General features: G+C 42.0%; 1 protein-coding gene and 1 pseudogene across 1 annotated transcript; both read left to right on the forward strand.

Moving 5' to 3' along the window:
• Positions 1-3,017: 3,017 nt before the first annotated feature.
• LOC115152185 (tubulin alpha chain-like) lies at positions 3,018-4,909 on the forward strand (annotated as a pseudogene).
• Positions 4,910-7,403: 2,494 nt separating this feature from the next.
• LOC115152186 (transmembrane protein 263) lies at positions 7,404-12,136 on the forward strand. The gene is made up of 3 exons (XM_029696766.1): positions 7,404-7,582; positions 9,967-10,034; positions 10,643-12,136. Exons 1-3 carry the CDS (start codon positions 7,533-7,535, stop codon positions 10,939-10,941), a joined length of 417 nt encoding a protein of 138 aa, XP_029552626.1. The 5' UTR covers positions 7,404-7,532; the 3' UTR covers positions 10,942-12,136.
• The last annotated feature ends 7,788 nt before the right edge of the window (positions 12,137-19,924 follow it).

The following is a 19,924-nucleotide window of genomic DNA, read 5'->3' on the forward strand; positions in this document are numbered from 1 at the left end:
TGACACAGTGAGCCATCAGATCCTCCTCACCAGGCTTGAGGGTGTGTTTAAGGCACCACACTCTCCTTGCCATAATTATACCTCACAAACCGGACTGACTACATCTCCCTCAATGGCCACACCTCAGACTCAACTGCAGTTCTACAGGGTGTCCTCCAGCGCTCTGTAATGGGTCCCTTACTCTTTATCATCTACATCCTCCCCCTTGGTCAGATCCTCCGTTACTTCGACATCTACTGGTATGCTGATGACACCCAGATCTAACTCGGCACCAAATCCCTCCTCAAAACACCTATGACCCACATTGAATCCTGCCTCTCTGCAATAAAAACATGGATGCAACAAAGCTTCCTCAAGCTCAACAGTGATAAAATGGAACTCCTCATAGGCACCAAATCCACCCTCACCAAACAAAATGTGTTTAAAGTCAAGGGGTCTGAATATTTTCCAACGGCACTGTATATATATATATATACAGTGAGGGAAAAAAGTATTTGATCCCCTGCTGATTTTGTACGTTTGACACTGACAAAGAAATGATCAGTCTACAATTTTAATGGTAGGTTTATTTGAACAGTGAGAGACAGAATAACAACAAAGAAATCCAGAAAAACGCATGCCAAAAATGTTAGAAATTGATTTGCATTTTAATGAGGGAAGTAAGTATTTAATCTTTTCTTTTTATTGGCCAGTCTGATATGGCTTTTTCTTTGCAACTCTGCCTACAAGGCCAGCATCCCGGAGTCACCTCTTCACTGTTGACGTTGAGACTGGTGTTTTGCAGGTACTATTTAATGAAGCTGCCAGTTGAGGACTTGTGATGCGTCTGTTTCTCAAACTAGACACTCTAATATACTTGTCCTCTTGCTCAGTTGTGCACCGGGGCCTCCCACTCCTCTTTCTATTCTGGTTAGAGCCAGTTTGAGATGTACTTACATAGCCAAGGCCAGTGTGCGTCCTTGTTGATAACACAATGAAAGCACAAGGATGGCTGGAACTTTCTCTCGCTTTACTTCTCTCGAGCTGATCTTCTCTGAGCTGGAAATCGCCCAGCATGCTCTGCTCCTCTTCACCGGTGTTTGGAGCTACAGCTCTGATATGATGAACTAAAATTACTGATATGATTAACTACAAATACTTCGCAGCTTTTGAACACCAAGGGAATCTCAAATTAGACTTAATTTGATTTAGGCCTAATTTATTTTACCTTGAATATTGCAGCCCATTTGTGTAGGTTATTAGCCAGACAAAACCCGCTGAGTTCAACAATAAATAGAGGCTGAATTTATCTTCAAGCCAATTACCTTTTCCTCATTGTTAGGCTATTTGATGTGTAGTCAAATTTGTATAAAACGTTTATAGGTAACACCCAAATCACTGCCAAAGACGGTATAGCTATAGATAGTACACTCCATAATAAAACAATTCCTAGTAGTTTGAGGGTAGAGTGACTGTATTATTTGGCATTAATAGAGTTTTACGCACAACAACTTTCTATCCAAGCTGGGAGAGAGCGGGAGGACGGCTCCTGTCATGCAGGTTTAGGTAGCCTATACAGGACAGCTGTATATTTAAAAAAAAAAATAATCAAATGTTAGCTGATTAGTATTCTGTTATATCGAAAGTTAATTTGACAATCTGCAATGTTTGAATTTCCAACTTGAATTACTGGCGGATGGACAGGAGGTTAAGTAAGGTCCTGTTATGTAAGATTATGGGCTGGTTTCCCAGACAATGAGTAAGCCTTGTCCTGAACTAAAAAGCATTTTCAGTGGAGAATCGCAGGGTTTTTCCACCAATAGAGTGCCTTTTATGTGTGCAATTGTTGAAAAAACACTCAATTGAACAGTTGGATCAAATACTGCACATCTACTGTACAAACTAAACCATATTAAAATGTTCATCAGTAGTGTGTTTTCATTAAATTAAATGAGTTGTCCTTAATGAATGGCATTTTAAACCACTTGTTTCTATGTGATTGGTGATGACTTTACTTGTCCCTACGGTTTAAGGTCAGCCTTGTAACATGAACTGAACTCTTATTTTAATATGGTAAAACTGTCCATGTTTTAAATATTTGTTAAAAAGTAACATTGTTAAGCTTGCATTAAATTTCCCTTCCCAATCTTCCATTCCCCTTGCTACAAGGGGAGTTTTGCTGATTTAAGATGAAATTGTCAACCCTGTTACAGTCAACCTTGTCACTTTTATAGTTATTTTTATTTAACCTCGAGATGGTAAAACATGTGCTCTTTATAGATGTACTCTTCATGTGCTCTAGGTGAAATAAATACCCTACCCAAAAGGCACTCTATACGTAGAATGACCCCTCTATTGAAAGTGCCTTTTAGTCCATGACTAGGCTTTGATTTGGGGCTCCTAAGAAAATCACTAGCACAGGAAGTTGGTGGTGCCATAAAAATGGCTGGAGCGGAATATGTGAAATGGTATCATATCATATGGTTTCCATGTGTTGGTGACATTCCATTAACTCCATTTCGGCCATTACTATGAGCCGTTCCCCCCTCAGCAGCCTCCTGTGATCAGAAGGGCATTTCCATTAATGAATCATTAAATAGATAGGCTATATCCCGCAAATTCAATCTAGACCTCGCTTGAAGCCATTTCCACTGCTTTTTTCATTCTTCCCCTCTAATCAGGGACTGATTTAGACCTGGGACACCACGTGGGTGCAATTAATGATCAGGTCGAACAGAAAACCAGCAGGCTCCAGACCTCGTCGGGTAAGATTTGAATACCCCTGGGCTATAGTACAGCCATGTCTGGATGGGAAACAGCTTTTGTCTAATTGATGTCAAAAGTAGTTTATTTTTAGCTAGTCCTAAGCCTTTCCTTACCTTTTAGCTCATTATCCAAACATGCTTGGTTAATTCAACTAACCTTCTCTTTAAATCAAAGTCAATTGAAAGCCACACCCCCACACTTGATTGCTGAATAATTTATAAGCCAGGCCCATTAACAATGTTCTGTCTGTGCAAGGTGAGTGTACTGTTGTGGTACGCTTTAGACTGAAGTGTGTAGTATTACCAGGTGGGCATGAAAATGTATTATTTGTTTTGTTTGCACTTGTAGTTTACATGTTGACTCTGTTAAACTGTTTCAGTTTTTGGTCAAGTGTCCCATTTTGAAATCACATTCCATTTGCAGCTGCTGAACAATGGTAAGCTGAATTGTTTCATAACAAAGCAAATATATAATGGCCTTTTCAAATGGTACCGCTTGAGCTTTTCTCTGGAGTTATGTTTGCACTAGTATTTAGGTAATCTCCTAAAAAATGTGTTATGAACCCTACTTCCCTGTAAGTGAACCTCAATAGTTGGGCTACATGTAGTATAGTAAATTGAAAACAATAACTGATATGGACATGGAATCCAATTATTTATTGTTGACAGAGGGAGTGCATTTCTGTACACATTGGCCAAGCAGGTATCCAGATGGGCAATGCATGTTGGGTGTTGTATTGCATGGTTTCCATCCAGATGGAAGAATACATGAGTCTAGAACTGCATCCCTGGCTGACTCCTCATTTGGTACCTTCTTCAATGAGACTGGAGGCAGGGAACATGTTCCCAGGGATGTCTTCATAGATTTGGAGCCTACAGTTATGGGTATGGAAGATGTTGATCATGCTATTCAAATGTCATGGTGTTCATCGGCATGTAATATCTTGAATTTTGTGCTGTGTAGTTTTATTTTGTGCCTTTCTGCATGTGTCAATATAATTTATTCTAGATGAGATAAGGAACGGGCACTACCGTCAGTTGTCTCACCCTGAACAACTCATCAGTGGCAAGGAGGATGCTGCCAATAACTATGCATGTGGCCATTACACTATTGGAAAGGAGATTGTGGAGTCTGTACTGGACATGATGCGTAAAATGGTGAGTGGCTCTAAATGTCTAATTGCAAGTCCCTGTATGGTGATATTTGGATAAATGGTTTAATGTGTGAATTTTCTCAGGCAGACCAATGCACTGGACTACAAGGCTTCCTAATCTTCCATAGTTTTGGGGGTGGGACTGGCTCAGGCTTTGCTTCGCTGTTGATGGAGTCTGTAGATTACGGCAAGAAGTCCAAACTGGAATTCTGTCTACCCTGCGCCCCAGGTGTCTACAGCAGTTGTGGAGCCCTACAACTCCATCCTGAACACACACGCCACTCTGGAGCACTCGGCTTGCTCTTTCATGGTGGATAATGAGGCCATCTTTGACATATGCAAGCATAATATTTGTGTGGAGTGTCCATCTTATACCAATCTGAATCGCTTCATTGCCCAGATTGTCTCAATCACTGCCTCCCTGTGCTTTGATGGTGCACTCAATGTGGACCTGACAGAGTTTCAGACCAACCTGGTACCTTACCCCCGTATCCACTTTCCCCTGGTCACTTAGGCTCCCATCATCTCAGCAGAAAGGGCCTATCACGAGAAACTCTCTGTTCCTGAGATCACAAATGCCGGCTAACCAGATGAAGTGTGATCCCAGGCTTGGCAAGTACATAGCTTGCTGCACTGTGGTGATGTGGTGCCCAAAGATGTCAACGTATCCATTGCCCACATCAAGACCCGCAAATCCATGCAATTTGGTGACTGGTGTCCCACAGGATTCAAGGTGGGGATCAACTACCTACTGTTGTGCTTGGGGGTGATCTGGCCAAGGTGCAGAGAGCTGTGTGCATGCTGAGTAACACCACAGCTGTTGCAGAGGCTTGGAGTCGTTTGGACCACAAGTTTGACCTGATGTATGCCAAGTGGGCCTTTGTGCACTGGTATGTGGGTGAAGGCATGGAGGAAGAGGAGTTCTCTGAGGCCAGAGAGGACATGGCTGCTCTGGAGAAGGATTATGAAGAGGTGGGGGCAGACTCTGGTGATGGTTGTGAAGAAGATTAATACTACATTTGCCTCCAATTAATTTGTATACTTCAGCTCCTTGTCTAATTATAATGAAACTCCAAGCATTTAAATTCTTGCTTTTTTTACATTGCATTTCTTTATGTATGATGGTTTGGAACTTGGCAGGTGTGGCTGTGTAATTGCAATAAGGTCCTAGCAGGGTGTCTCAACTTTGGGCGGGGTAGGCTAATTTGCATACTCAAAGAAGATTAGCAATTGACATGGCAACAGGAATTGTTGGTACATCTGCAAGTAACATTTTGTGTGCATTCAGACTGCACCTGACTATTTAAGCCAAAAGGTGTCTCTAAACTGTAAATTGGGAAGATTAACTTAATATCTGACTAGTGTAAATCAAGCATTGTCAATGGTAACACAACCTGCATATGGAGTAGGTGTTACATTGTCCAATATTTGACTCTGATTAACATTATTGCGAGATGTGCCGTCTGCAGTGTCAGTATATAACTGATACATTTCCCAGTTCTTTGTAGAGATGCATAACCTTTCTCAAAGACCAATAAAATGTATGGCTAATAGGCCTATGCTGGAAAATTGTGCCACCAGACTGAGCCTGTCAAACTTTGTCACATGTGTGTTTTGCAGCTCTTGAGGGTGTAGCAAAATGCTTGTCATGACACAATGTATTAAGCTGTCAACCAGAATGGGTTTTCAAAAGGGTTGGATCAAGGATCGCAGTAGTCAGTCTCCTGTAAACTCAGATTCTGTGTCACACCAGCCTTCTATGTAAAGTCTTGGTCCCAATTTTCATGAGCTGAAAAAATATCCATATGCACAAAAAAACATTGTCAATTGTGCACAAATTTGTTTACATCCCGGTTAGTGAGCATTTATCCTTTGCCAAGATAATCCCTCCATCTGACAGGTGTGGCATATCAAGTAGCTGATTAAACAGCATGATCATTACACAGGCGCACCTTGTGCTGGGGACAAAAGGCCACTCGACAATGTGCAGTTTTGTCACACAAAACAATGCCACAGATGTCTCAAGTTGAGGGAGCGTGCAATTGACATGCTGACTGCTGGAATGTCCAACACAGCTGTTGCTAGAGAATTGATTGTTAATTTCTCTACTATAAACTGAGGCAGCTTATGGTAGAGAAATTAACAAATTCTCTGGCAACAGCTGAACCATACCATTGTTATTTTAGCGAATTTTGCAGAACATGTGGTCTACGGCCTCACAACCGTAGACCACATGTAACCACGGCAGCCCAGGGGCTGGATTCACAAAACCTTATTTACGAAAAAACGCAAGTTTCTTATTAAGGACAAAAATAGGAAGTTCGTAAATGCAATTCCTCAAAATGTTCTTAGGAATTCGTAGTTTTCTTAGGAACTTCATAAATATCTTATGTGGCATTGACATTAGTGACGTGCTTGAAACCAATAAAAAAAAGCCTATGTGACAGGGATGATCGGCTTTGGTTATTTCACTATTTTTCACACATTATAGCCATCAGACTAGCTATATCAAAAATGGATAACCAAGAAAAGAGAGAGCAGCCAGGAAAAGGTTGCTGCTGGGGAGACTTGATAACTGCAGAGACCAAAAAGAAAGGATGGGCGAGAGTGGCCGAGTCTCTCTGCCGTCGGGGGTATGGCAATGGGACAGTGACACAGTAAAAAAGTTGTCCGACATCAAGTAAGCTGCTAAGAAGGGTGCTGAGAGACCATTCATGTGGGCCAGCTGGAGGAGAAGGTGTAGTCCATCATAGAGATGGTGGTAGAGGGACGTTAGCTAACGTGTAAAGACATTAAAGCCAAAATAGCTAATGACGTTAACATTAGCTAAGTTAGCCAAGTTCTTCTTTGCAAATTGACGAGATAGCGCTAGCTATTTAACACTTCTAGAATATTGTAATATATTGTTAATTACTAGCTAGCTAGATAATGTGTGTTTAATTTGTATTATTGCTGTATTTAAATATCCGGTAGCCAACTGTCTGTGGCGCAAGAAAAGTATCCATTCGTCTCAAGACAAGGGTTTAGCTATCCTAAAGTTAAGTACATTTCCAAGAAGAAATCCTGAATAATTATTTTCAAGAATCCATTTCTTAACTTTTCTCTTAGGAAGAAATTTAGGAAAAACCTTAACATTTCCAATAACTTTGAGGAATAGCAACTTTGCTTAACTTCTTCTTAAATCTAAAGTTAAGGAGAAAATGGCAGTTAAGAAGAAATGTATTCAAGGTTTTGTGAACCCAGGACCTGCACATCCGGCTTCTTTACCTGCGGGATGGTCTGAGGAGGGGAGCCTGGGGTGCTGAGGAGTATGTTTTTGTTTCTAATAAAGCCCTTTTGTGTGGAAAAAACGCATTCTGATTGGCTGGGCCTGGCTCCCCCCCACCCATGGTTGCTCCCCTGCCCAGTCATGTGAAATCCATAAATTAGGGCCTAATGAATTTATTTAAATTAACTGATTTCCTTCTATGAACTGTAACTCATTAAAATGTTTGAAAATGTTGCGTTTGTATTGTTGTTCAGTATAAATGAAGGTATTGTGACCTTTCTGGCTAGGGGTGGAAACAAAGCTTGTAGTTTACTGATTAATGCCTGGCTACTGTAGCTAACGTTACTCTCAAAAGAAAAGTTGCTGATGGTAGTTGTGGTGTCAGAGTCAGAGATAACAGACACACAAACAGCAAGGTACGTTGTAAATTGGCTAACATAACGCTAGCTATATTATTTAGCTAAAACAATTATCGATTTATTTGAACTCCAACTATTTTGTGTTATCACACAATTCAAATAGAAAGGCATTCTGCACTACATTAAGTCATTTCCAACCAACAAATTAGCGTTAGTTAGCTAACTAGTGTTCTAATTACCTAGTAGCTAGCTAACGTTAGCTAGCCATGCAGCTTCAGTCAAGATGAGTGATTTAGCTAGCTAAAAGTTGGTTGTTGTTTTTCGCCCGTGCGCGCCTAAAGAAAAGTGTTTCACATAGCAAGTGGAGTTTAAAATCGAAGTGAATGAGAGCATATTTTGCTAAAACATGTTGCTAACAAACGCTAATTTAGCTAACAGTCTATGCTAGTGGTTGCTATCCTAGCTACACAGCTAGTTGCCAAACGTCAACTCAGTTGGACTGGGTAGCCTGTTGCCACGTCGTCACTCAGTAATCCATAACGTAGATAACGCGAACAATTTTAAATTGAACATCTTTTGTATGTTTATCATGGGCACAGCTATTTTAACTAGCTAGCTAACGTTAGTACTACAAGTTTGATATTTAGATAATATAACTAAATTAACTCCAGCTCCACACCTTCAACTTCAAGAACCATATCAATTGATTTTCCACAAATTGGGTCTATTGAATCTAGATTAATGACCGCATGGCTATCTAACGTTATATGCCTACTGGGTGGCCATATAAACTGTTTTCAATTGTCGCTTACTGAATACAATTGACAATCAAACCCTTTTATTGTGAAATTAATGTACTTTAGCCAGCACGTATGTATGTGTTGGTCAATTTCTAATTTCCATTCTAGTACTTTGCCTAAGGATAGGCTAATGAAAGCTTTTACACAATGATGTATCTGTGAGTGTGCAATGCGGGGACATGGAGAGCAAAGTTTGCTTGTAGACTAGCATAGTTTACTGTAGTGTTAGCCAGAAGATTCAACCCACTTGCTTACAGCTAAACAAGCACTAGGGTAGGACAGCCTTCCTGTGTAGATTAAAGGTGTGTTTGTTAATCAACTCTCACTCTGACCATTTTACTCGCCTTAGCGGAGCTGGTTAGGCTGTTTTCATGTTATCCAGAGTGTTGGTGACTAACTGCTGCTTGCAACAATTTAATTACGTTTTTTTGCCGACGTTTACTGACACCGGCCATATTCAACGGGTGTTGAGGGTTTGTAAATTCGTCAGTTATTCTGCACTCTGGTACACTCAGACGAGAGTGCTCTGAAATTGGAGAAGCCAGGGTGAATTTACGAAAGCACCCCAAGACAACGCGGAGCCGGCACGAGATATGCCTCGGAAAGCGTACCAAAATCCACGGATGACGTTTTCCTAGCCACGTCTCACACCTGCTCCGCATTGTTTTATTAATCTACACAGGAAGGCTGTCTGACCATAGTGCAGCTGTAGGCAAGCTGGTCGGATCTGCTGGCTACTGTAGTGTGAAGTTCAGTTTGATGCCATTTTTACTGCCACATGCACGTAGCTGGGCTGTTGAGCAGCACATGCATTTCAACATTGTAATTAGGCTTATGAGAATGTTCATAGGCCCTCAGCAAGCATTTAATGGTCATGACTGTTCAAGGCTTTTCTACTAAGAATAAAGGCTGACATTTTAGTAATTTACATTTTAGTAATTTCGCAGATGCTCTTATCCAGAGCGACTTACAGTAGTGAATGCATACATTTCATTTCATGCATTTTTTTTTGTACTGGTCCCCCGTGGGAATCGAACCCACAACCCTGGCGTTGCAAACACCATGCTCTACCAACTGTAGCCTAAGGTGCATGTTTTACAAAAACTTTTCCTAAACTACGCTATGAATGTTACATTGCCGCGGCAAGTCATAACTGATGCAGTTATGACATGCTGCTCTGGTCTTGAAAGGTTTTTATTGAGCCTACTTTGCAGGTGGTGCAGTCTGTCAGATAAAGGCAAAAAAACAGCAGTGCTTGAGTGAAATCAATTTATTTAAATGTTCTTTCATTGTTTTTATCTTGTTGAACATAGTTGAGACAGCCAGGGGGAAAACAGATGATTAGGCTGTCTCAATCAGGCCCAGTATTCCTTCACTGAGTCTTCTATCTCTGCTTATCCTGTGCTTCAACAGTAAACAGGGACTGCATTGTTTGGTGGTGTTAGAAGCAGGCAGCACACCCATGAAGTCAGACTGAGGAATGGTTAGGCCTATGAGCAATCATTCTCCATCTTGTTTTTCAAGAACTAGCCATTTTAACTGCCAGAGGGAAACATTTTCTCTACAGTCCTTCAGAGATTGGTGCCTCATTTGGGAATATTGAGGAATTGGTTGACTTGACCTGTTTTCTCTCCTGCCTAGAGGGACGATGAGTCAACGTGATCAGCAGGATATAGTCCCAGCATACCTCAAAGATGAGCCTCCAGCAGGTCAGTTCAGTCTCCTTAGTGGCCACTCACATGCTGATGGACATTGATAAAAAAAAATGTACACTGACACTCAGTAATGTAAAGGGAATACTTAGTCAGTTGCACAACTGAATGCATTCAACCAAAATGTGTCTTCTACATTTACCACCAACTCCTCTGAATCAGAGAGGTGCGGGGGGCTGCCTTAATCAACGTCCATGTCATCGGCGTCAGATTTTAATTTCCTCACAAATTGGAAGCCGTCAGGATCTCTGTCTGAAGCGTTTGTGTTTGTGTACCACTAGGTGGCATTACCGTTCCATCTTCTACACTGTTAGTGGTTCTACAGTTTCTGTCTAGCCCACCACACACTGATTATTTTGTCATTCAAAGCAATGAGGGCTATTGAAGGCCGTCATTACTATTTTTTTGGTTTTAACTTTCTACTGGGGTTACTACCGTATAATGGCCAATTCTAAGCAGAAGTCATGGTTTGACACAAACTTTCATGTAGTAGCCTATTCATTCTGTGCAGTATGGAACGAAGAACATTTTCCATAAGCTGGGGAAGTTACTTTGTTCTTCTGCTTAACTTCTCTCAACACTAAAACCCTATTGTCTCTCATCAGACAGCAACAAGGATCACCCCGTGCCCCAGCCAGGCATGTTCTCCAGAGTGACCGGCGGCCTCTTCAGTGTCACTAAAGGTGCCGTGGGAGCCACTGTGGGTGGGGTGGCCTGGATAGGAGGGAAGAGCTTCGACCTGACCAAGACCGCTGTCTCCTCGGTGGCCGCTGTACCCAGCATCGGGGTGGGGCTGGTGAAAGGAGGGGTGTGTGCTGTAGCAGGAGGCGTGTCCGCAGTAGGCTCAGCGGTAGCCAGTAAAGTTCCTATTGGAGGGGGCAAGAAAAAGGACAAGTCTGATTGAGGAGGGGCGGAAGACGGTGCCATTTTGGGTATCGTGCATGTCGTGTCTGATCCGCCTAGTCTGGAGGGCTACGGAGGAATCCAACAATGTCGTGTGTATTCACTTTTCATGGAGGGCTCGACACTCTGATCCGCGAGTGTCTATGGACCACTCCCATATTATGTGGCCTGGCCACTGAGGGCGAGATTAAATAAGGGGTTTTCTGTTCAGCAATGCAGGGGCCACCCCACCCATCTTTGTCTGTAATATAAACCAGTGCCTCAAACTGTTGAAATATGAAATGACTGACTGAATGTTGTATTTACTGTAGATAGAAGGCAACCAAGAAAACATTAGGCCAATTTTATTGTGTAATATTTGTTCAATCTCTCGGCCACTGTTGAAGAAACATGCCGTGAATATTTTCACCATGTTTAGGCGCTGTTCATGTTCATTGCTGTGTTTGTTGAAAACTTGAACGTCACCTGGCAGTCAGACAATCCGTGATCAATGACTAGCCCGGCACCTCTGACAGAAAATAAAGAGGATCTCATGGGGGTGGTTTACCACCGTGATCCCCGCTGTGGCGGGGTTCAGATTGAAGAAGCCAGCACTGGGCTGTTCCAACAACCGAGGCAGCGCCTTGTTGCAAAAAGCGTCGGTAATGGCGGGGAGTTGATGGCTCCACTCCATCTCTCTGATTGATTCTGTTTCTGAGATTACTGACTCTGCCTCTGGGGCCCAGCAGCCCAGCTTTGGTGCCCTCTCCCACAACAACACTCATCACTCTCCCTCTGCTCCCTGAGAATTACCGTGGCACTCTGGGATTTTAATGCTGCCTGCCAGGGCTATGGGGGACTAAACACTCTGCTCAGGAAGTCAATGTTCCTGGCTAGATGTTTATGCTTGTGGAAATTGTTTTCATTTTTTCCCTTCTGCTGTTAAGTATATGATTTGAATCTCAAACTCCCCGTTCCTGATGTGATGGGGATTGTTTTTTCATTCCAGAGGGATTTTTTTTTTTTTCATCCACCAGGGAAATTCTCTAAAGGGGACATTTTCCATTAAAATGTTTCTTCTGAGGGTTCTCTCTGGTGCGAGTAATGTACTCATGTTTTCCAATGACAGAGTAGTTTTACGATGCATTTACCCTTTAATGGTATGGAATGAATGTTTTCACTGATGCTGCGCTGAATCACAGAGCTCTGTCACTGCCCTTTCTCTCGCTTTCTTTTGTTCTTTCACTTTACAATGTGCCTTATTCCAACACGATAGCCTGAACTACAGTAACATATTCCTTTAGTCCACATACACTGCGTGTACAATACATTAAGGACACCTGCTCTTTCCTTGACTTAGCTTTCACCTGGTCAGTCTATTATCCCTTATTGATGTCACCTGTTAAATCCACTTCAATGTAGAGGAAGGGGAGGAGACGGGTTAAAGAAGTATTTTTTTTTTTTAAGCCTTGAGACAATTGAGACTTGGATAGTGTATGTGTGCCACCCAGAGGGTGAATGGGCAAGACAAGATTTAAGTGTCTTTGAACAGGGTATGGTAGTAGGTGCAAGGTGTACCGGTTTGTCAAGAAATGCAAAGGACATCCAGCCAACTTGACACACCTGTGGAAAGCATTAGAGTCAACATGGGCCTGCATCCCTGTAGAGCACTTTCGACACCTTGTAGTGTCCATGCCCCTACGAGGTTGTTTTTAGGGCAAAACTCAATATTAGGAAGGTGTCCTTAATGTTTTGTCTACACGGTGTATTGTACTACTGTCAAAAAAACAAACTAGGTTATTTTAGCATTATACATTTAAGGCGTTGCCTTATGTTATAGGTATTTGAAATACAATGTATTCATATTTTTAATATAGTGCTCTATCAAAGGATTTCACTATTAATCAGTGGATTCTTTAAAAGTGGAGTGCACTGTGCCACAAAACATTGGTGTGTAGGCTACACCTTTAACATCACATGGATATTTATTTTGTTCAGGATTTGTCTCCTTCATAAATCGCCTTTCCAGTTTTCACCTCAATATTTCATGAACCTTTCATTCATTCCACGCGTTGACTGTTGGATACAGGAGTTAAGGCTGAGGGATTTCAGGCTGATCCTTCTACAAGTTAAGGGATTTCCTCTTGGGTTTCCTGTCAATGTGCTGAAGGTGGAATTGAACTCGTATTTCAATATCATTTTATAATAAATCAGCCTTTTTCATCAGATCTATTGTTTTGCTCGTTTGTCATTAAAAGTTTGACGACGTGAATAAGAACTAGGCTACTCAATTGTGGTTCCTATTTGTTTGGCTAGTCAGCACTGCAGAGATGAATTTCAGTAGCCTCCTCTAGCTCTTACCCCTCCATTCACTAATCTAAAAGGTGTGTGTTTAGCCAATACAGCAGTGGGTCCACCTAGCCTACAAATAAGATCATGACTAAATTGGTAGTAGGATCACCTTTCCCTGATACAGCTATCCAATCCTTTCAAGCAGGCTATAAATGACAGGGGAGGGGGTGTTGGGTGCTCAACTTCCTTGACACATTAGCTCTCCTACATGCAACAAAAGTAGTGTTTTGGGTGGGGCCTCCTACATAATGCTAATTGAACCATTCTTTGTTTAAAATGCAGTGGTACATATCTTTTATAGTGGTAAATATGAAAATAATGGTTTAAACAGTTTATTACTATGTGGCTGCACAAAGTCTCGCTGTCCACGAATGGTACTGTAGAATTCTATAGCAGCACTGTCCACTCAGTGCTGAATTTCGGCCTCAGCCGAGCTTTTAAACACACAGATTTTCCTTTGTACTTCCTCATTTTTACAATTTGTTGGCCTTGCATCTTGATAAAAAATTGCCTAATATTCCAATGCATTAGATTTATCCGTTGATTTATCATTGTTTGCTTTTGTCAATCAGCTGTTTAGAGTGCTCGTTGTTTTTCAGGTGTATTGGTGTTCTCCGTGCCGTCCGCAGCCAGAAGGAGTTCATTTTCTTTCTTTTCTCCTACTGGATCAGCTGATGGTCGACTATCACTAGCCTACAGCTAGTCACCAATGCCCATCCAATCGATCCAAGTATACATTAATAACAGTAAGCATATAGTTCACTCTCGGTTAGAATTTGTTTTTGCAATGGCATAGGCCAACATTATTTTGCATTTGTGTGCCCATGAGAACAGTTTTCACGGCGATGTAGTGGGCAGTAATTTGATGTGAGTATATACAGTATATTATATGTATATATCTATATCACAGTAATAAGACTAAGCAATTAGTGTATTAAAATGTTTATCTGATTCCAAAAGAAACAGCAATATGCAGGAGACTATAGTTGCATTACAGTAATAGGCAATGATGAAATAGCTGACAATGTAATTCCAAATACAAGTGTAATTAATTACTTTTAAATGTATGGATTCACATACAAGGCATAAAGCTTAAGTTACAAGGCAATACTAACATTAACAGAGCATTATTCTTTAACTAGGCAAGTCAGTTAAGAACAAATTCTTATTTACAATGACGGCCAAACCCAGACAACGCTGGGCCAATTGTGCGCCGCCCTATGGGACTCCCAATCACAGCCAGATGTGATACAGCCTCAGGGACTGTAGTGACACCTCTTGCACTGAGATGCAGTGCCTTACACCATTGCGCCACTCAGAGAGAGAGAAATAGATATCATAGCCTGAAAGGCCATGCCCCAGATGTCCATGTGGTGGAGAGAGAGAGAATCTCACCACAGCAGTTCAGGAACAAAAGAGAGAAAAAGAACAATGCATCTAAGACACTTTTATAAGCATCTGAGTTGTTTGGATTCAAAATCTGAGTTGTTGACCAATAGTATTGCTATAAAGTTAACCTCCAATCAGATATCAGACATATATGATGCAACCACAACAGAACCTCTGTCACATCTCTGAGAAGCAATGTGGTTTGGCAAGATAATGAAGCACTCCGAAGACAACACAAAGGAATACTTGCATACAGTTGATAAGAATTGTCCTTTTGGGGGCTGTGTTGACCTCTACAGCGAAACATAATGAATACATAGGCATAGTTACACTTACCGTGCACTTCCTGAGATATCCAGGATTCCTACAGGGTTTAAGTTCAATGTTCAAATTCAATTATTAAACGCTTTATAATGACATAGCACTGTCATACATGTTATTAACGTAAGGAAAGAAAGGTAGTGTTTTATGTCACATGATCTGTGAAGACTCCAAGTATTTAACTCATGAATCATGGACAACTCATGAACTAGGGTGTAAACGTGTCTTGATTAAACTCATGTAGGCCTATTATATTGAATGTAGGCTACCTGTTTTTTTTTTTTTACCACCACCACTGCCTATTGGAAGTTCATGGTAATACACATTGTAGCTTAGCCAAGTAAATTGACTGTGTGTTAGGCTGACCATTATCCACGACAGTTTCAGACCCATTTCACGTGTCCCGGCTTTTCATGCTGCAAAAAAAGGTACATTTGTCAGACAAGATGCGTCAATTCATGTAGGCCTAATCAATGGCAATCACTGAAACAGGCACAATGTTTGGTGTTTTTTAAACAGATGTCTATTTCCATTCATCAAATGGCACGAGTATACTGTTTGGATGCTGGAATTATTTTGGAGTGGACTAACATGCACAGGTAGCCTACTTTTTAAAAGTAATTTGTATGACAATCAGATAAACATCATGACTGTTTGTGTTTATGCCACATTAAAAGGTAATTAATTTTTACCGTTACATGACATATTTATTATTAGGCCAATAAAAGGTTTTTGTGCAAGAGCATGCACCCAATAGAGAACCCCCCCCCCCCCCCCCACGCTTTCAGGTCGACACAAATGCCTAGGGGGTTGGGGAAAGGGTCGATTTGGAAAAGTTTAAGTTTTATGCTAATTTCAGTGTTTACAACACTGGTTGCCATTACAAAAAAAGATAGCCGTTTTAAAAGTGCAGTAACTGCATTTGACTATGGTATTTTGGATGCAGTATTTGCAGCATACTGCAGCTATACTGCACTCTGAATGCAATCTTTTTCGTAAGAGTGAAATGAGATAAACAGTACTGATTGATACATTTTATCAAATCTAAATGTGTTTTCCGCATCACAATAGGCGAACCACCCTCCACCGTATCTATCACTTACTTTGTATCTGGTGAGATTCTAGTCTTCTCTGATCTGTAAACACCTAATGGGTATGGGCTAAGTGAATCAACGTTGTTTCAACGTAATTTGTCAATTTATTGTGATGTGGAATCTACGTGGATAACACATTTGAATTTGTAAAGATATATCAATCAGTACTGTTTTTATCTCATTTCCAACAGTGTTGTAAACATTGAAATGAGTGTAAAACTTCAACTTAAATACAATGACTTAACCTAACAGGTTTTTACATCAAATGAGATGAAAACGGTACTGGACCCGGTTATCCAAAAGGATCTTTGTAGGAGCATCGTTAAATCTCTGAGCTGTTTCCCAAAACCATATTTATTAAGGTTGCACTTGAAAATGCTCTTAATCTAACGCCTACCTCAGATCACTCGTATAACAGCTAAGTACGTCGTTAGATGCTCTTTTGCCCTCCCTCGGCCCTCTCTGTGACTGGCTATAACTTCAGAACAAAGTAGACTACAAATACAAAGTCTTTGCAATTGATACAAAAGGGTGACGTATAAAAAAATGGGTAACACTTCATTTTAAGGGGTCCTTATTACAGTGTAATTACATGTGTAATTACATTGTAAAGTATTAAGAGTTAATTGTAGTAACTCATATTTACACTGTAATAACATAACTGGTGGTAATTGCAGTCTAATTGCAGAGGTGTAACAACAAATGCTTGTTACCATGCTTGTTGCAAATGGGAAAGTCTCCACTGAAATGACCAATTTAGTGTTTAGTTTCTTTTCAGCTACATCCGATTTAAGTAATAACTGTCACAAAAGGCGGTAATCTCTTGTGGACAGATGCGCTGGGTGTCCAAGGTTAGAAAGGTTGAAGGCTCAATAGGCTCTAAGTACCTACCTGTGAATGTGCATTCTTCAAAATCTTCACTCAATGTTGTTGCTAGCACTTACCTCCCCCAAAGGTGTACCATCTGGCTTAACTTGGTTGAGTTTACAAAAACAGATCAGATATAAGTCAACCTCACTGACTGGGGTCTACCATACCGGTGTCATCAAATCAAATTTGATTTGTCACATGCGCGAATACAATAGGTATTCAATGCAGTTAAGAAAAATAACTAGAAAATAAGAAATAAAAGTAACAAATAATTAAGAGTAAAATAACAATAGTGAGGATATATACAGGGGGTACCGGTACAGAGTCAATGTGCGGGGGCACCAGTTAATCGAGGTAATATGTACAACGATGAGGCGGCTTATAGGGAGGAGGTCAGAGAACTGGCAGTGTAGTGCCAGGACAACAACCTCTCCCTCAATGTGAGCAAGACAAAGGAGCTGATCGTGGACTACAGGAAAAGGCGGGCCGAACAGGCCCCCATTAACACCGACGGGGCTGTAGTGGAGCAGGTCGAGAGTTTCAAGTTCCTTGGTGTATACATCACCAACAAACTATTATGGTCCAAACATACCAAGACAGTCGTGAAGAGGGCAAGACAAAACTTTTCTCCCCCTCAGGAGACTGAAAAGATTTGGCATGAGCCCCCAGATCCTCAAAAGGTTCTACAGCTGCACCATCGAGAGCATTCTGACCGGTTGCATCACGGCCTGGTATGGCAACTGCTCGGCATCTGACCGTAAGGCGCTACAGAGGGTAGTGCGAACGGCCCAGTACATCACTGTGGCCAAGCTTCCTGCCATCCAGGACCTATATAACGGGCGGTGTCAGAGGAATGGCCATAAAATTGTCAGAGACTCCAGTCACCCAAGTTATAGACTGTTTTCTCTGCTACCGCATCAGACAATTTACATTGACACCCCCTCCCCTCTTGTACACTGCTGCTACTCGCTGTTTGTTTGTTATCTATGCATAGTCACTTCGCCCCCACTTACATGTACAGATTACCTCAACTGGCCTGTACCCCTGCACACTGACTCGGTACCCCCTGTATATAGCCTCGTTATTCTTATTGTGTTACTTTTTATTTTAGCCTATTGGTAAATACACTGCTCAAAAAAATAAAGGGAACACTTAAACAACACAATGTAACTCCAAGTCAATCACACTTCTGTGAAATCAAACTGTCCACTTAGGAAGCAACACTGATTGACAATAAATTTCACATGCTGTTGTGCAAATGGAATAGACAACAGGTGGAAATTATAGGCAATTAGCAAGACACACCCAATAAAGGAGTGGTTCTGCAGGTGGGGACCACAGACCACTTCTCAGTTCCTATGCTTCCTGGCTGATGTTTTGGTCACTTTTGAATGCTGGCGGTGCTTTCACTCTAGTGGTAGCATGAGACGGAGTCTACAACTCACACAAGTGGCTCAGGTAGTGCAGCTCATCCAGGATGGCACATCAATGCGAGCTGTGGCAAGAAGGTTTGCTGTGTCTGTCAGCGTAGTGTCCAGAGCCTGGAGGTGCTACCAGGAGACAGGCCAGTACATCAGGAGATGTGGAGGAGGCTGTAGGAGGGCAACAACACAGCAGCAGGACCGCTACCTCCGCCTTTGTGCAAGGAGGAGCAGGAGAAGCACTGCCAGCCCTGCAAAATGACCTCCAGCAGGCCACAAATGTGCATGTGTCTGCTCAAACGGTCAGAAACAGACTCCATGAGGGTGGTATGAGGGCCCGACGTCCACAGGTGGGGGTTGTGCTTACAGCCCAACACCGTGCAGGACATTTGGCATTTGCCAGAGAACACCAAGATTGGCAAATTCGCCACCGGCGCCCTGTGCTCTTCACAGATGAAAGCAGGTTCACACTGAGCACGTGACAGACGTGACAGAGTCTGGAGATGCCGTGGAGAACGTTCTGCTGCCTGCAACATCCTCCAGCATGACCGGTTTGGCAGTGGGTCAGTCATGGTGTGGGGTGGCATTTCTTTGGGGGGCCGCACAGCCCTCCATGTACTCGCCAGAGGTAGCCTGACTGCCATTAGGTACCGAGATGACATCCTCAGACCCCTTGTGAGACCATATGCTGGTGCGGTTGGCCCTGGGTTCCTCCTAATGCAAGACAATGCTAGACCTCATGTGGCTGGAGTGTGTCAGCAGTTCCTGCAAGAGGAAGGCATTGATGCTATGGACTGGCCCGCCCATTCCCCAGACCTGAATCCAATTGAGCACATCTGGGACATCATGTCTCGCTCCCTCCACCAACGCCACGTTGCACCACAGACTGTCCAGGAGTTGGCGGATGCTTTAGTCCAGGTCTGGGAGGAGATCCCTCAGGAGACCATCCGCCACCTCATCAGGAGCATGCCCAGGCGTTGTAGGGAGGTCATACAGGCACGTGGAGGCCACACACACTACTGAGCCTCATTTTGACTTGTTTTAAGGACATTACATTAAAGTTGGATCAGCCTGTAGTGTGGTTTTCCACTTTAATTTTGAGTGTGACCTCCATGGGTTGATAAATTGGATTTCCATTGATTATTTTGTGTGATTTTGTTGTCAGCACATTCAACTATGTAAAGAAAAAAGTATTTAATAAGATTATTTCTTTCATTCAGATCTAGGATGTGTTGTTTAAGTGTTCCCTTTTTTTTGAGCAGTATATTTTATTTTTCTTGAACTGCACTGTTGGTTAAGGGCTTGTAAGTAAGCATTTCACAGTAAAGTCTACACTTGTATTAAGCGCATGTGGCAAATAAAGTTTGATTTGATGTAGGTAGAGTTATTAAAGTAACTATGCATAGATAATGACTGAGAGTAGCAGCAGTGTAAAAGAGGGGGAGGTGGGGGGGGCAATGCAAATAGTCTGGGTAGCCATTTGATTAGCTGTTCAGGAGTCTCATGGCTTGGGGGTAGAAGCTGTTTAGAAGCTTCTTGGACCTAGACTTGGCGCTCC

The sequence above is a fragment of the Salmo trutta genome, chromosome 17 (assembly GCF_901001165.1).
Source record: "Salmo trutta chromosome 17, fSalTru1.1, whole genome shotgun sequence".
NCBI lineage: Eukaryota > Metazoa > Chordata > Actinopteri > Salmoniformes > Salmonidae > Salmo > Salmo trutta.